This window comes from Budorcas taxicolor, chromosome 5 (genome assembly GCF_023091745.1).
Source record: "Budorcas taxicolor isolate Tak-1 chromosome 5, Takin1.1, whole genome shotgun sequence".
Taxonomy (NCBI): Eukaryota; Metazoa; Chordata; class Mammalia; order Artiodactyla; family Bovidae; genus Budorcas; species Budorcas taxicolor.
This window is the reverse complement of record NC_068914.1, coordinates 138,916,587-138,931,437: the sequence shown is the minus strand read 5'-3', so window position 1 is coordinate 138,931,437 and position 14,851 is coordinate 138,916,587. Positions and strand designations below refer to the sequence as shown.

Sequence of the window (14,851 nt, the reverse complement as noted above, 5' to 3'; positions counted from 1 at the left end):
AACTCTATCAGACTTCAAAATGGCAATATCAATATTTTTACTAACGTAAGATTACAAGTCAAGGCTGTCTATTTTTGTTTTGGTGATTTTCTTATCCTTAGCATCTATTCCACTGAGGAGGCACTGTTTTTTGAGGATAACTGTTTTTCGCTCATTTGTTTTGCCATGCTGTGTGGCATGTGGGATCCTAGTTTCCTGACCGAGGCTCGAACTCATGCCCCCTGCACCGAAAGTGTGGAGTCCCAACCACTGGACCACCAGGGAAGTTCAATAACTCTGTTTTGATGTTGTCTAACTGTTGCCCATATGGTTATACCATGAACTTGATGTACCATTAAGTATATTTGTGTGCATTTGTTTTCAGGTCTTAGGAATCACTTTGCTTTCAAAAATTTTGTTAAGTATGAACAGCATTTACATGGTTTCAAAGTTAAATGGAAAAAAACAAGTTATATCCAGAGAAATGTAGCTTTCATTTCTGCTCCCTCCATTCTCTTTTCATTTATCTTTTAGTTATTGGTTTACACTTTCATTGCTGTTTCTCCTTGAAAATATGAGTAAATCTATCATCTATCTATCTATCATCTATTATCTATCTATCATGTATCTATCAATCATCTATTATCTATCCAGCTCAATTTCTTATGCAGAAGGCAGCACACGATATACACTGGTCCTCACTTTTTACACTTAATAACAGATTCTGAAGGTCAGTCCAGAGCAGCACATGGAGACACAGCTCATTCCTGTTTACAGCCACATCATTCGTACAGCCAGTCTTCCATGTCTTTGGCTGTTTTCAGTCTTTTCACTACTGTAAATCATCTTCAATGAACAGGCTTATATTGCTGCCAGTGAACCTTTGCGATAATCCTGGAAATCTTGTGTCAGAGGATAAATGAGTATGTGATTTTGGTGCTGGGTGCCAAACTGTCCATAGCAGATATGCCATTTTGTATTCCCACCAGTCTTTCAGGAAAATATCTTTTCCCCCCATTACCTGTTAACACAGTACGCTCTCACACTTTGGAATTTTTGTCAAATTGATAAGTAAGAAAATATTTCTCAGTATGGCTTTCCAGGTGGCTTGGTGGTAAAGAATCCACCTGTGAATGCAGGAGACATGGGTTTGAACTCTGGGTCGGGAAGATCCCCTGGAGAAGGAAATGGCAATGCACTCCAATATTCTTGCCTGGGAAGTCCCATGGACAGAGGAGTCTGGTGGACTACAGTCCATGGGCTCATAAAGGGATTGGACACAACTCAGTGACTAAACAAAGCATTTCTCAGTATGGTTTTAATTTGTATTTCTAATTTATGCACACATAAGGCCAGGCTCATGTGATTAAGAATACTTTTTGCACCTATTTTCTATAAACTGTCATTGTATATATTTTGTCCCATGTGTGCACACGCGCGCTATGTGGGTGGTATATATATTACCCCCAGGAAATAAAATCTTCCTAATTTTTGTACCTTTCTATCCTCAATGATTCAGTAAACTTTTCAGAAAACATTATGATGTGTGGGCCTGGGTTTTGTGTGTGTTTGTGTGTGTGTATCTGTGTGTGTATGTGTGTGCACATGCTATGGAAGATGGAAAGCATAGTACTTGTACACTTTTTAAAAACTTATACATTTCTCTTTATCATATTGCCTAAAACTCTAGCTTTAGTAGGTTAATCAAATAGCCAGTACATTCATATCAGACTTTAACCTGACCCAGAGCACATGAACGAGACTGAGAGGATACAGAAACAAGCTGGTTTATTTGTGTGTTAAGCTTGGATTTTGTGTCAGACATTGAGTCAGGTTCTAGTAATGAGATAGATAAGACAGTACTTCTATGCAAGAAATTTATTCTTTAGTTCTAATTTGATCTTCTCTTTAATTGGAATGTAATTTTAAAGACCATTTTCAGTATTCTCGCCATACCATATAAATCCTGAGTAGCTTTCTAGAAATCTTACCTTTGTTCCTTCTAATATAGCTCTCTTTGTTGCCCCTACAAACAGCCCATCCAATTGTGCCATAACATAGCCTGCGTGTTTCCAAAATGGGTCATGCTTGTAATATTTGATGTTCTCCCGGGTCCACTGATCTTGCTTCCTGGAAGACAAATTAGATTTGTACTAGTGGTCTCTACAGTTGTTCTTCTAAAGCTGAATTAAAACCAAGCACTTAAAGATTATATATTCATATTCCTGTGCTAGTATAGGGCTTCCCTGGTGTCTCAGATGATAAAGAATCTGCTTGCAATGTGGGAGACCTGGGTTTGATCCCTGGGTTGGGAAGATCCCCTGGAAGAGGGCATGGCAACCCACTCCAGTATTCTTGCCTGGAGAATCCCCATGAACGGAGGAGCCTGATGGGCTACAGTCCATGGGGTCCCAAAGAATCAGATATGACTGAGTGAATAAGTACACACAAAAGCTAGTATAATTTAAATTCTGGCTCTTGTAACATTCCAGTCATTTTGAAAAGATATCAGAGCAAATCCTAAATGATTTTTTATTTCTCCCAAGGACTGTGAAAGTGAACATGTTAGTTGGTCAGCCATGTCCAAGTCTCTATGACCCCATGGACGGCAGCCTGCCAGGCATCTCTGTCCACGGAATTCTCCAGGCAAGAATACTAAAGTAGATAGCCATTCCCTTTTCCAGGGGATCTTCCTGACCCAGGGATTGAACCCAGGTCTCCTGCACTGCAGACAGATTCTTTCCTATCCGAGCCACCAGGGAAGCCCCAAGGACTAGGACTCTTTCTTTATAACTCTGCATGCTTTACCTAGAACTATCTAGAAACACAGATGTGATATTTATTTATTTATTTATTTATTTATCTGTGATATTGAGACCTAAGAAAGCTGAGGACAGACTATTCAAATGCATCTCATATAACATTACAATGTTTTCACTAAATCCATAAGGACAAGTTGAGTAACTTACTTTTGTAGATATAAGGGGTAAAGTTAAACAGGAAAAAGTAAAAGCTCTTAAGGACATAGTGGTTTGTATTTGCTTACATGTCTCTCAGATCATTTTCATAGTATATGGTTTCCTCTATTCCAGTTTTTGCCAATAACTGCCTCAACGACTGTCCTGCAAAAGAGTCTTTTTGTTGCTGTTTTATACTCCTTTCATTCTCTCTCGTGTTTTAATTGTCTGCACTTTATGCAAGATGCGTTGGCATAACTTTGTATACTAAAAGCAGTTTCTGACTTGTTCAGGCTATCTCCAGATCAATTTAAAAACACAGTATCACTGCTTCATGAGATCTAGCCTAGATGCTCTGAAGGACCTTCACATCCGACAAACAGGTTGCTAGGTATATATTTTAGAGGGCCAAACCAAGAGTTCTTCTATTCCCAAATTAGTCTCAGTCTGTCATTCCCACAAATGTAAAACAAATTCTGAATATTGAGAATTATTAGCCTCCAGAAAGGCTAATAAATAAAAATATTTTCAAAGGATGTTAGGAATTATAACTTAAGATTTGCACTAACTCCCCAACTAGGATGAGTCACCAGGTCCATGAAAAGGAAGCACCTTAGAGAGGGAGGAGGGGGATTTCTGAAGGAGAGGATCCCCCAGGTGGAAGGGATCCAGGGGTTTGGTTTTGCCTGTCTTGTACTGTGAGGTTTCCTCTAGCTGTGTTGCAGCTGACAATGTGATATATTAACCTGACCTCTGAAAGGGCATAAATTAGAAGGCATTTGTCTGCAACCAGTTTTTATGCTATTACCAAAAGGTGCTACACTTAACTATAAGAACCACTCCAGAGTCCTGCCTTAGAGATGGAAAAGAAATTGGTGAAGGAAAAATGGCTGTTTGAAATGACAGACTCAATCCCTGAAGCCTCAGTAGCGATGAGAAGAGGAATGCTAATCATACGTACGTTAAAAAGTCCTGCACTTTATTCAACATGGAACGTTCCTTAATCAGCTGTGGGTAGAGGTTTGTGAAGTGGTCATCCATGTGTCTGAAACGAGAGATGAAAATCGTTACATTTCAATTTTTGTTCTGGGATTATCCCATCACAGTAAATTACTTGATATTTTGGCCAAGTGATATGTTCCCTATTGCAAACCTTCCCTATCTTTTTTAGTAACTCAAACACACAATTTAAAATTGGAAATATTTTCAATGTATAGAAAAGCATAGAATATAACAAATACCCAAGTATCCACTAGTCAACTATATTAAATCATTCATTATATTTTACTATATTTCTTTCATATTTTTAAAAAAGATATAAAACATAACAGTTGAAGTGCTGACATTAATTGTCCTCCCTTCTCCCTAGAGGCAACTGCAATCTTGAATCAGGATTTATTATTCTCATACATATTTTAATAACATATATATTTAAATATTTAATCATAAATAATGTAGAGCAATGAACCCAAGTACTGCATTTCAGAGTCTTTTGTTGACTATGAGGGCTACTCCATTTCTTCTAAGGGATTCTTGCCCACAGTAGTAGATATAATGGTCACCTGAATTAAATCCACCCATTCTAGTCCATTTTAGTTCACTGATTCCTAAAATGTCAATGTTCACTCTTGCCATCTACTGTTTGACCACTTCCAATCCACCTTGATTCACGGACCTAACATTCCAGGATCCTATGCAATATTGTCTTTTACAGCATTGGACTTTACTTCCATCACCAGTCACATCCACAGCTGGGCATTGTTTTTGCTTTGGCTCCATCTCTTCATTCTTCCTGGAGTTATTTCTCCACTCTTCGGTAGCATATTGGGCACCTACTGACTTGGGGAGTTCATTTTTCAGTGTCACATCTTTTTGTTTACAAGGCAAGAATACTGGAGTGGTTTGCCACTCACTTCTCCCTTCTCCAGTGGACCATGTTTTGTCAGAACTCTCCAGCATGACCTGTCCATCTTGGGTGGCCCTACATGGCATGGATCATAGTTTCATTGAGTTAGACAAAGCTGTGATCCATGTGATCAGTTTGGATAGTTTTCTATGACTGTGGTTTGCCTTCTATCTGCCTCTGATAATGTTAAGAGGCTTATGGAAGCTCTGAAGAGAGACTGACTGTGGGGTTCCAAAGAATAGCAAAGAGAGATAAAAAAGCCTTCCTAACTAATGGTGTGATCACTCACATAGAGCCAAACATCCTGGAATGGGAAGTCAAGTGGGCCTTAGAAAGCATCACTATGAATAAAGCTAGTGGAGGTAATGGAATTCCAGCTGAGCTATTTCAAATCCTGAAAGATGATGCTGTGAAAGTGCTGCACTCAATATGCCAGCAAATTTGGAAAACTCAGCAGTGGCCACAGGACTGGAAAAGGTCAGTTTTCATTCCAATTCCAAAGAAAAGCAATGCCAAATAATGCTCAAACTACCGCACAATTGCACTCATCTCACACACTAGTAAAGTAATGTTCAAAATTCTCCAAGTCAGGCTTCAGCAGTATGTGAACCGTGAACATCCAGATGTTCAAGCTGGTTTCAGAAAAGGAGAAGGAACTAGAGGTCAAATTGCCAACATCTGCTGGATCATCAAAAAAGCAAGAGAGTTCCAGAAAAACATCTATTTCTGCTTTATTGACTATGCCAAACCTTTGACTGTGTGGACCAGAATAAAGGGTGAAAAATTTGTCAAGAGATGGGAATACCAAACCACCTGACCTGCCTCTTGAGAAATCTGTATGCAGGTCAGGAAGCAACAGTTAGAACGGGACATGGAATAACAGACTGGTTCCAAATAGGAAAAGAAGTACGTCAAGGTGTCACCCTGCTGATTTAACTTATATACAGAGTACATCATGAGAAATGCTGAGCTGAAAGAAACACAAGCTGGAGTCAAGACTGCCGGGAGAAATATCAATAACCACAGATATGCAGATGACACCACCCTTATGGCAGAAAGTGAAGAGGAACTAAAAAGCCTCTTGATGAAAGTGAAAGAGGAGAGTGAAAAAGTTGGCTTAAAGCTCAACATTCAGAAAACGAAGATCATGGCATTTGGTCCCATCACTTCATGGCAGATAATTGGGGAAACAGTGGAAACAGTGTCAGACTTTATTTTGGGGGGCTCCAAAATCACTGCAGACGGTGACTGCAGCCACGAAATTAAAAGACACTTACTCCTTGGAAGGAGAGTTATGATCAACCTAGATAGCATGTTGAAAAGCAGAGACATTACTTTGCCAACAAAGGTCCGTCTAGTCAAGGCTATGGTTTTTCCAGTAGTCATGTATGGATGTGAGAGTTGGACTGTGAAGAAAGCTGAGTGCCAAAGAATTGATGCTTTTGAGCCATGGTGTTGGAGAAGACTCTTGAGAGTCCCTTGGACTGCAAGGAGATCCAACCAGTTCATCCTAAAGTTAATCAGTCCTGGTGTTCATTGGAGGGACTGATGCTGAAGCTGAGGCTCCGATATTTTGGCCACCTCATGCGAAGAGTTGACTCATTGGAAAAGACCCTGATGCTGGGAGGGATTGGGGGCAGGAGGAGAAGGGGATGACAGAGGATGAGATGGCTGAATGGTATCACTGACTCGATGGACATGAGTTTGCGTGAACTCCAGGAGATGGTGATGGACAGGGAGGCCTGGCGTGCTGCAGTTCATGGGATTGCAAAGAGTCGGACACAACTGAGCACCTGAACTGAACTGAACTGATCAATGCAAAGAAACAGAGAAAAATAATAGAATGGGAAAGACTAGAGATCTCTTCAAAAAAATTACAGATACCAAGGGAACATTTGATGCAAAGATGGGCACAATAAAGGACAGAAATGGTATGGACCTAACAGAAGCAGAAGATATTAAGAAGAGGTGGCAAGAATACACAGAACTATACAAAAAAGATCTGCATGACCCAGATAACCACAATGGTGTGATCACTCACCTAGAGCCAGACATCCTGGAATGCAAAGTCAAATAGGCCTTAGGAAGCATTACTATGAACAAAGCTGGTGGAGGTGATGGAATTCAAGTTGAGCTATTTCAAATCCTAAAAGACGATGCTGTGAAAGTGCTGCACTCAATATGCCAGCAAATTTGGAAAACTCGGCAGTGGCCACAGGACTGGAAAAGGTCAGTTTTCATTCCAAACCCAAAGAAAGGCAATGTCATATAATGCTCAAACTACCACACAATTGCACTCATCTCACATGCTAGTAAAGTAATGCTCAAAATTCTCCAAGCCAGGCTTCAACAGTACGTGAACGATCAACTTTCAGATGTTCAAGCTGGATTTAGAAAAGGCAGAGGAACCAGTGATCAAATCGCCAAGATCTGTTGGATTATCGAAAAAGCAATGAGTTCCAGAAAAACATCTACTTCTACTTTATTGACTACATGAAAGCCTTTGACTGTGTGGATCACAACAAACTGTGAAAAATTCTTAGAGATGGGTATACCAGACCACCTGACCTACCTCCTGAGAAATCTGTATACAGGTCAAGAAGCAACAGTTAGAACTGGACATGAAACAATGGACTGGTTCCAAATTGGGAAAGGAGTATGTTAAGGCTGTATATTGTCACCCTGCTTATTTAACTTAAATGCAGAGTACATCATGAGAAATGCTGGGCTGGATGAAGCACAAGCTGGAATCAAGATTTCAGGGAGAAATATCAATAACCTCAGAGATGCAGATGACACCACCCTTATGGCAGAAAGGGAAGAGAAACTAAAGAACCTCTTGGTGAAAGTGAAAGAGGAGAATGAAAAAGCTGGTTTAAAACTCAACCTTCAAAAAACTAAGATCATGGCATCTGGTCCCATTACTTCATGGCAAATAGATGGGGAAACAATGAAACAGTGAGGGACTTTATTTTGGGGGGCTCCAGAATCACTGCAGATGGTAACTGCAGCCATGAAATTAAAAGGTGCTTGCTCCTTGGAAGAAATGCTATGACAAACCTAGACATTATATTTAAAAGCAGAGACATTACATGGCTGACAAATGTCCATCTAGTCAAAGCTACGGTTTTTCCAGTAGTCATGTATGGATGTGAGAGTTGGACCATAAAGAAAGCTGAATGCCAAAGAATTGATGCTTTTGAACTGTGTTGTTGAAGACTCTTGAGAGTCCCGTGGACTGCAAGGAGATCAAACCAGTGAATTGTAATGGAAATCAGTCCTGAATATTCAGTGGAAAGACTGATGCTGGAGCTGAAGCTCCAATACTTTGGCCACCTGATGTGAAGTACTGACTCACTGGAAAAGACCTTGATGCTGGGAAAGATTGAAGGCAGGAGGAGAAGGGGACAACAGAGGATGAGCTGGCTGGATGGCACCCCAACTTGCTGGACATGAGTTTGAGCAAGCTCTGGGAATTGGTGATGGACAGGGAAGCCTGGTATGCTGCAATTCATGGGGTTGCAAAGAGCTGGACATGACTGAGTGACTGAACTTAACTGAATGCATAGCATTATTTATCATGTTTCAGAACATATATAAACAAGTAAATAATATCATACTATCTACCACTCTAACTTGTTTGTTTCCACATGACATTTTTAAATTTTTTTGCATTGAGTGTCATAATATTTAATACAAATCAATAGTATTAAATTATATTAATATAATTTATTCTGTAAGTGGTCTAAATGACATGGTCAGTTCTTTTTTTAGATGTTTTAGTTGGAGGATAATTGCTTTACAATATTGTGTTTGTTTCTGCCATATATCAGCATGAATCAGTGATAGGTATACACACATCCCTCCCTCTTGAAACTCCTTCACACCTCCCACCCCTCCATATGACATTTTAAAAGAATTATCTATGTTACTATCAGCTTAAATTTATTCTTTTCATGTGCTGATGGTATTCCATGCTATGACTATGTAAAAATTCATTTATGCAGGCCTATGGGTGGCTCAGACGGTAAAGCGTCTGCCTGCAATGTGAGAGACCTGGGTTCGATCCCTGGGTTGGGAAGATTCCCTGGAGAAGGAAATGGCAACCCACTCCAGTACTCTTGCCTTGAAAATCCCATGGATAGAGGAGCTTGGTGCAGGCTACTACCCATGGGGTTGCAAAGAGTCGGGAACGACTGAGCGACTTCACTTTCACATGGTAAACATTGAACTGTTTTTTTATTTTTCACTATTATAATACAACTTCAAACATTCTTGTAAATATCTCTTTTTACACATTTGTTTTTCTAGGATATACACATATACACACACACACACATAAAAACGCTGGGGTGAATATTCTATATACCTAGAGTTATAGATATTGCCAAATTGTTCTCCACAGCGATTGTACCAAATTACGTTCTTCTGAACTACACGTTAGATTTTTCTTTGCTCCACAGCCTCACTAACACTTGGCATAGTCAGACTTTCAAATTTTCAACAATTTGATGTATTTGAAATGATATGTTGTTTTAATTTCCATTCCCCTCAGGATTATTTGAACTTCTTTAAAACTTATTTAAAAAATTAAATGTCCCTCATATGATATACAGTAAGCATTTTTGGTGAGCTATACTCGACATATAACATTGTGTAATGATTTGATGCATTTATCTGTTTCAATATGATTGCCACCATAGTATTGTATTAGTAACACCTCTATCATGGTACATAATTATAATTTCATTTTTTGTGATGAGAACAACTAAGATCTAATCTCTTAGCAGCTCTGAAGTTTATAATCAGGATGGTTGACTACAACCACTATGCTGTGCCTTAGATCTCTAGGACTTATTTACCTACTGGTGGCACGTTAGTGTCCTTGACCGACATCTCCTCAATTGAACATTTTTTAATTGATGAAAATAATCCTTTTACACCTATTGTGATTTTAATATACTTGGATTCATTTTTATAATCTGTACTGTTTTCCAATTACCATCCCTTTCTTCATCATTCTTTTATATTTTCCATATTAGATAACATTTTATTATTCTTCTTTTAGCTCCTGCCAATTTAGAAGCCATAAAATGTACAATTGACTTTTGAACAACATGTGTTTGTACTACAAGGGTCCACTTACATGTGGATTAAAAATATATATATATACTCTTTAAATATGGAGGCCCAATTATAAGTCTACATGAGGGTTTTTGATTGCATAGTGCTGGGTATGGGTGTACCAATGCCTCTAACCCCAGCATTGTTCAAGGGTCAGCTGTATGTCCATCCTGAGGGCAACCATCATTAAAAATTTCAAAAACATTCATAACTATGCATTTTATTATAAAATCTAAGTGAATTTTGGTTGTTTTTGGCTGCGCAAAGTGGCAGATGAGCTCTTAGTTCCCTGACCAGGGAGCAGCCCGTGCCCCCTGCAATGGAAGCACAGAGCCAACCACCGGACTGCCAGGGAATTCCCATATAAACTCTAAATGAATTTTATATTTCTCTCCTCCTCCAAACATACACATCTTAGTGAGCTTTACCTACCCATTGACATCATCCATCATGTTATTGTTCGAAGATTTAGTTTTACCTTTTCAATGAAAAAAATTAAATTTTTTCAAAGTTTTACAATTAAATCTTACTAATTTCTTTCTTTCTTGTGTTAATGATTGTTCTTTATATCCCAAATATTCCCTCCTGCTATTCTTGTCAGTGTGTGTCCTATAATATCAATAGGTTAATAGAAGTCTGACATGGTGAAATATTTTATTTATCTAAAAATATCCTTATTTTGACCTTGCTCTTGGATAATTTAAATAGTTTTAAAACTCTAGTTATTTTTCCTTAGTACTTTTGAAATATTGGGCTTCCCTATAGCTCAGTTGATAAAGATAAAATTATTCCCTTTATCCTCAGTTCTCTGTAGTTTCACCCTCTGGGTTGTAGCAATGTAACAGGCTGTGTCTTCTAACCAAGGACTCCTTTGTTTATTTGTTGTGTGTTTTGCTCCACTGGACTGCTGGGGAACTCTGAAAGTGTTTTATTTTTTTTCCCCTTTCTTTGTTTTGGCTGCACTGGGTGATTTGCAGGATCTCAGTTCCTCGAGCAGGAATTGAACTTGGGCCATGGCAGCGAAAGCCTGGAATCCTAACCACTAGGCCATAGGGAATTCCCTTCACGTCTTTTTCAATTTTGATCAATTCTCAACTACTACTCTGTTAACTCTTCTTTATCTGAAATTCCCTCCAGTTTTTCTTTTTCTGGGGCTTCTGATAGACATATGTTGGAGTTTCTTAATCAAATCTCTCTATTTAATAACAGCTCTCTCATTATTTTCACCCCTTTCTCTCTCTGGGCAGTGTACTATGTAAATCCCTCAATATCAGTGTTGGATTCAGAAATTATTTCTCTGACTTTACCTCGACCAAGGTTGCCCACTTATTGATATTTTAAAAAATTAATTTCCCTAATTTTCATTTATGATATTTCAAATAAGTTCTTATAAAATATCTACCTATCTTATCTTCCTTCTTGTTGCACTAATTTTTCAAGTTTTCCTTCATTTATAACTTAGAGTACCTTAAGCATATTTAAAGTGTTTGTTCCAAAGACAAGGGCCCAGTTAGAGGCAGAGGAGCTGTGGCTGCTTGAGCTGCGCACAGCAACTCACTCCTCCCCACCCCGCCACACTGGCATCGGCCTGCTAACTGGCAGGTGACAAGGGTGAAAAAAACCACTCCCTATGATGTCTGGGGGTCAAACCCAATGCCACCCAAGAAGAATTGAAAAAGGCTTACAGGAAACTGGCCTTGACGTACCACCCTTGATAAGAATCCAAATGAAGGTGAGAAGTTTAAACGGGTTTCTCAAGCTTACGAAGTGCTCTCTGATGCAAAGAAATGGGAATCATATGACAAAGGAGGAGAACAGGCAATTAAAGAAGGTGGAGCAGGTGGTGGTTTTGGCTCCCCCATGGACATCTTTGATATGTTTTTCAGAGGAGGAGACAGGATGCAGAGAGAGAGAGGGAGGTAAAAACGTTGTGCGTCAACTTACAGTAACCTTGGGAGAATTTATATAATGGTGCAACAAGAAAACTAGCTCTGCAAAAGAATGTGATTTGTGACAAATGTGAAGTCTGAAGTGGTAAGAAAGGAGCAGCAGAATGCTGTCCCAGTTGCCAAAGTACTGGAATGCAAATAAGGATTCATCAAAATGGACCTAGAATGGTTCAGCAAATTCAGTCTGCCTGCATGGAGTACCAGGGCCATGGGGAGTGGATCAGTCCTAAAGAGATGTAAAAGCTGCAACGGAAGGAAGATAGTTCAAGAAAAGAAAATTCTAGAAGTTCATATTGACAAAGGCGTGAAAGATGGCCAGAAGATAACATTCCATGGTGAAGGAGACCAAGAACTAGGACTGGAGCCAGGAGATATTATCATTGCTTTAGATCAGAAGGACCATGCTGTTTTTACTCAATGAGAAGAAGACCTTTTCATGTGTATGGATATACAGTTGATTGAGGCATTGTGTGGCTTCCAGAAGCCAATATCTACTCTTGACAACTGAATCATAGTTATCATTTCTCATCCAGGTCAGATTGTTACGCATGGAGATATCAAGTGTGTGCTAAATGAAGGCATGCCAATTTATCATAGGCCATATGAAAAGGGTCACCTAATCATTGAACTGAAGGTAAACTTTCCTGAGAATGGCTTTCTCTCTACTGATAAACTCTCTTTGCTGGAAAAACTTCTGTCTGAGAGGAAGGAGGTAGAAGAGACTGATGAAATGGACCAGGTAGACTTAGTGGACTTTGATCCAAGCCAGGAACGATGGCACCATTACAATGAGAAGCATATGAGGATGATGAGCATCATCCTCGGGGTGGTGGTCAGTGTCAGTCCTCTTAGTAGGGCCCTGAATAACACTCACTGCTGCTGTTTTATTTGCAGGAGTGATTGAGTAAAGGGCTATAATCATAATTGCTCACTACTTGCTTTTGTTTTAATATTCAACTATAGTGTTTTAAAAGTTAAATGAAGAATAAACTTGAATATAAAAGCTCTGACTTTGCCCTGTATGTATGATGACTACAGTGTGCAAGATAAATTTAATACTTGTAAAAACTACTTTAAAAAATTTCCCCTAGCATTTGTTAGGCCATACTTTGTAATTGATTTCGGCTATGTACATGGAATAGCTTAGACTGAAATGCCAGGTATATGTATTGACTTCAGGGTATGACCCTTAATTGTTAAGCTATGAAATTAAAACTGTGTTTAACGAGCAGTCAGACAAAGAACTTAATTTGTAGGGAAGTGTTGGTCTGTATAGTTGTATTAAGTGGGATTCATTGTGATGCTTCTGTATTTATTCTATTGCCTCAACTATTATTTGAAGATGGCATGCTGTACAATTTAATTTAGCCTGTGGTATCAGTGATAGAAATGATACCTTTCTAAAGAAGGGGTTTATCATAACATGCTGCTTCTTGAGGGCTTGCATTTGTAGAATTGCATTCTTTTCTGCTGTGTTGTCTTTTATTAATATATATAGCTATTGGTCCTTGTTATTTTTTTTCTCCCCCTTCTCTTCAGACCACAGTAAGCCTTAGAGTAGTGACTTCTGGAGCAGGGAAACTTAGAGGTTAGAGTGATGAGACCTTTACATGGAGAAGTAATTTGCATGTATGAGATAGGAAGGTTTTTGTAGGTATGTTACAGGCTTACTTTAAACCATTTAACATGCTCCAGAGTAACTGTAATTTAATGTCGGTACTATAGCCAATTATGATGAATAGCTTTAATTGTATGTTTAAAGTCATATGTTCACAAGCTTAAATCCGTGTATCAGAATTTAAGCAATTCTTGAAATGTATGAATGTCTCTTTAATATACTGATTACAAAGCAAAAGAAAAAAATTCTTCAAGTTTTCCTTAAGCATATTTAAAGTGTTTGTTCCAAGGACAAGGGCCCAGCAGATCCTTACTCCCTCTCTTTGTTTTCTGCCCCATTTCTGGTTCAAGAGTTGTTCAGTCCTGTTTGGGGGATCAGCTATATTACCACGAAGCTCTCTTGCGGCACATTTTGTCTACCATTTGCTCTAAATTTCGAGCAAAGCAGGTCGAACTGTGAGCCCCTTGCACTCTCTGGACTGGAAGTTTACCTAAAGTCTGAGTTCTAGTTTTCATTTGATGCTTTTTTGTGCTGTGCTGTGCTGAGTCTTGTTTGACTCTTTGTGACCCCATGGACTGTAGCCTGCCAGGCCTCTCTGTCTATGGAATTTTCCAGGCAAGAATATTGTAACGGGTTACCATTTCCTACTCCAGGTAATTTTCCCGACCCAAGGATTGAACCTAAATCTCTTGAGTCTCCTGCATTCTCTGGTGGGTTCTTTACCACTTGCGCCACATGGGAAGCCTGAGGCTTTTGTTGACCTAGAGTTCAGCCCTGTAAGCAGGCCATGACTCAGCTTTCAAAAATGGGAATTTGGCCCTCAGCACAGCGGAAATCTAGATATCCCTTATCTAAGAGTTTCCAGCACTGCAACTGACAAGATGGGAATAGAGTTTTATTGCCTGTTAGGCAAAAAACATTAAAATCCTTTGAAATCTCTTATGGTCCTTGACTTCAACAAACTTCATGAGGCCGTTTCCTTCAAAATATTTGTAAGTATTTTTTTTTAATTGAGGAATTGCATTTAACTTTTATTTATATATCTGTTATGCTGCCATATTCCTCTATCAAGTTGATCCCTTTTTTATCACCTTTAAAATGGAGGGAGAGAACAGCAATAAAGCTAGACAGGTATGTGGGTGACAGGGAAGAGAACTTCTGCCCTGGCCTCATAGATCAGGGGAATGGAATGCAGAAACTACAGATATGCTGGGTGACTTGGTTTAGTTGCTTAGAAGCAAAAGCCCTGAAGTTTCCCCTCCAAGGTTGCCTGGGGAAGCAGAGATGGCTTCCTGGACTGTCTGGGCTCATGAGCTAA

General features: G+C 39.1%; 1 protein-coding gene across 2 annotated transcripts in view; it reads right to left on the bottom strand.

Moving 5' to 3' along the window:
- Positions 1 to 14,851, bottom strand: part of PLBD1 (phospholipase B domain containing 1) — an 86,745-nt gene that overhangs the window by 38,015 nt on the left and 33,879 nt on the right. For both annotated transcript variants that reach the window (XM_052639894.1, XM_052639895.1), the window contains exons 3-4: positions 3,898 to 3,981; positions 1,971 to 2,109 (exon numbers count right to left, since the gene is read on the bottom strand). In XM_052639894.1, the coding sequence (XP_052495854.1) occupies positions 1,971 to 2,109; positions 3,898 to 3,981 (223 nt within the window). The remainder of the gene's footprint in view (positions 1 to 1,970; positions 2,110 to 3,897; positions 3,982 to 14,851) is intronic.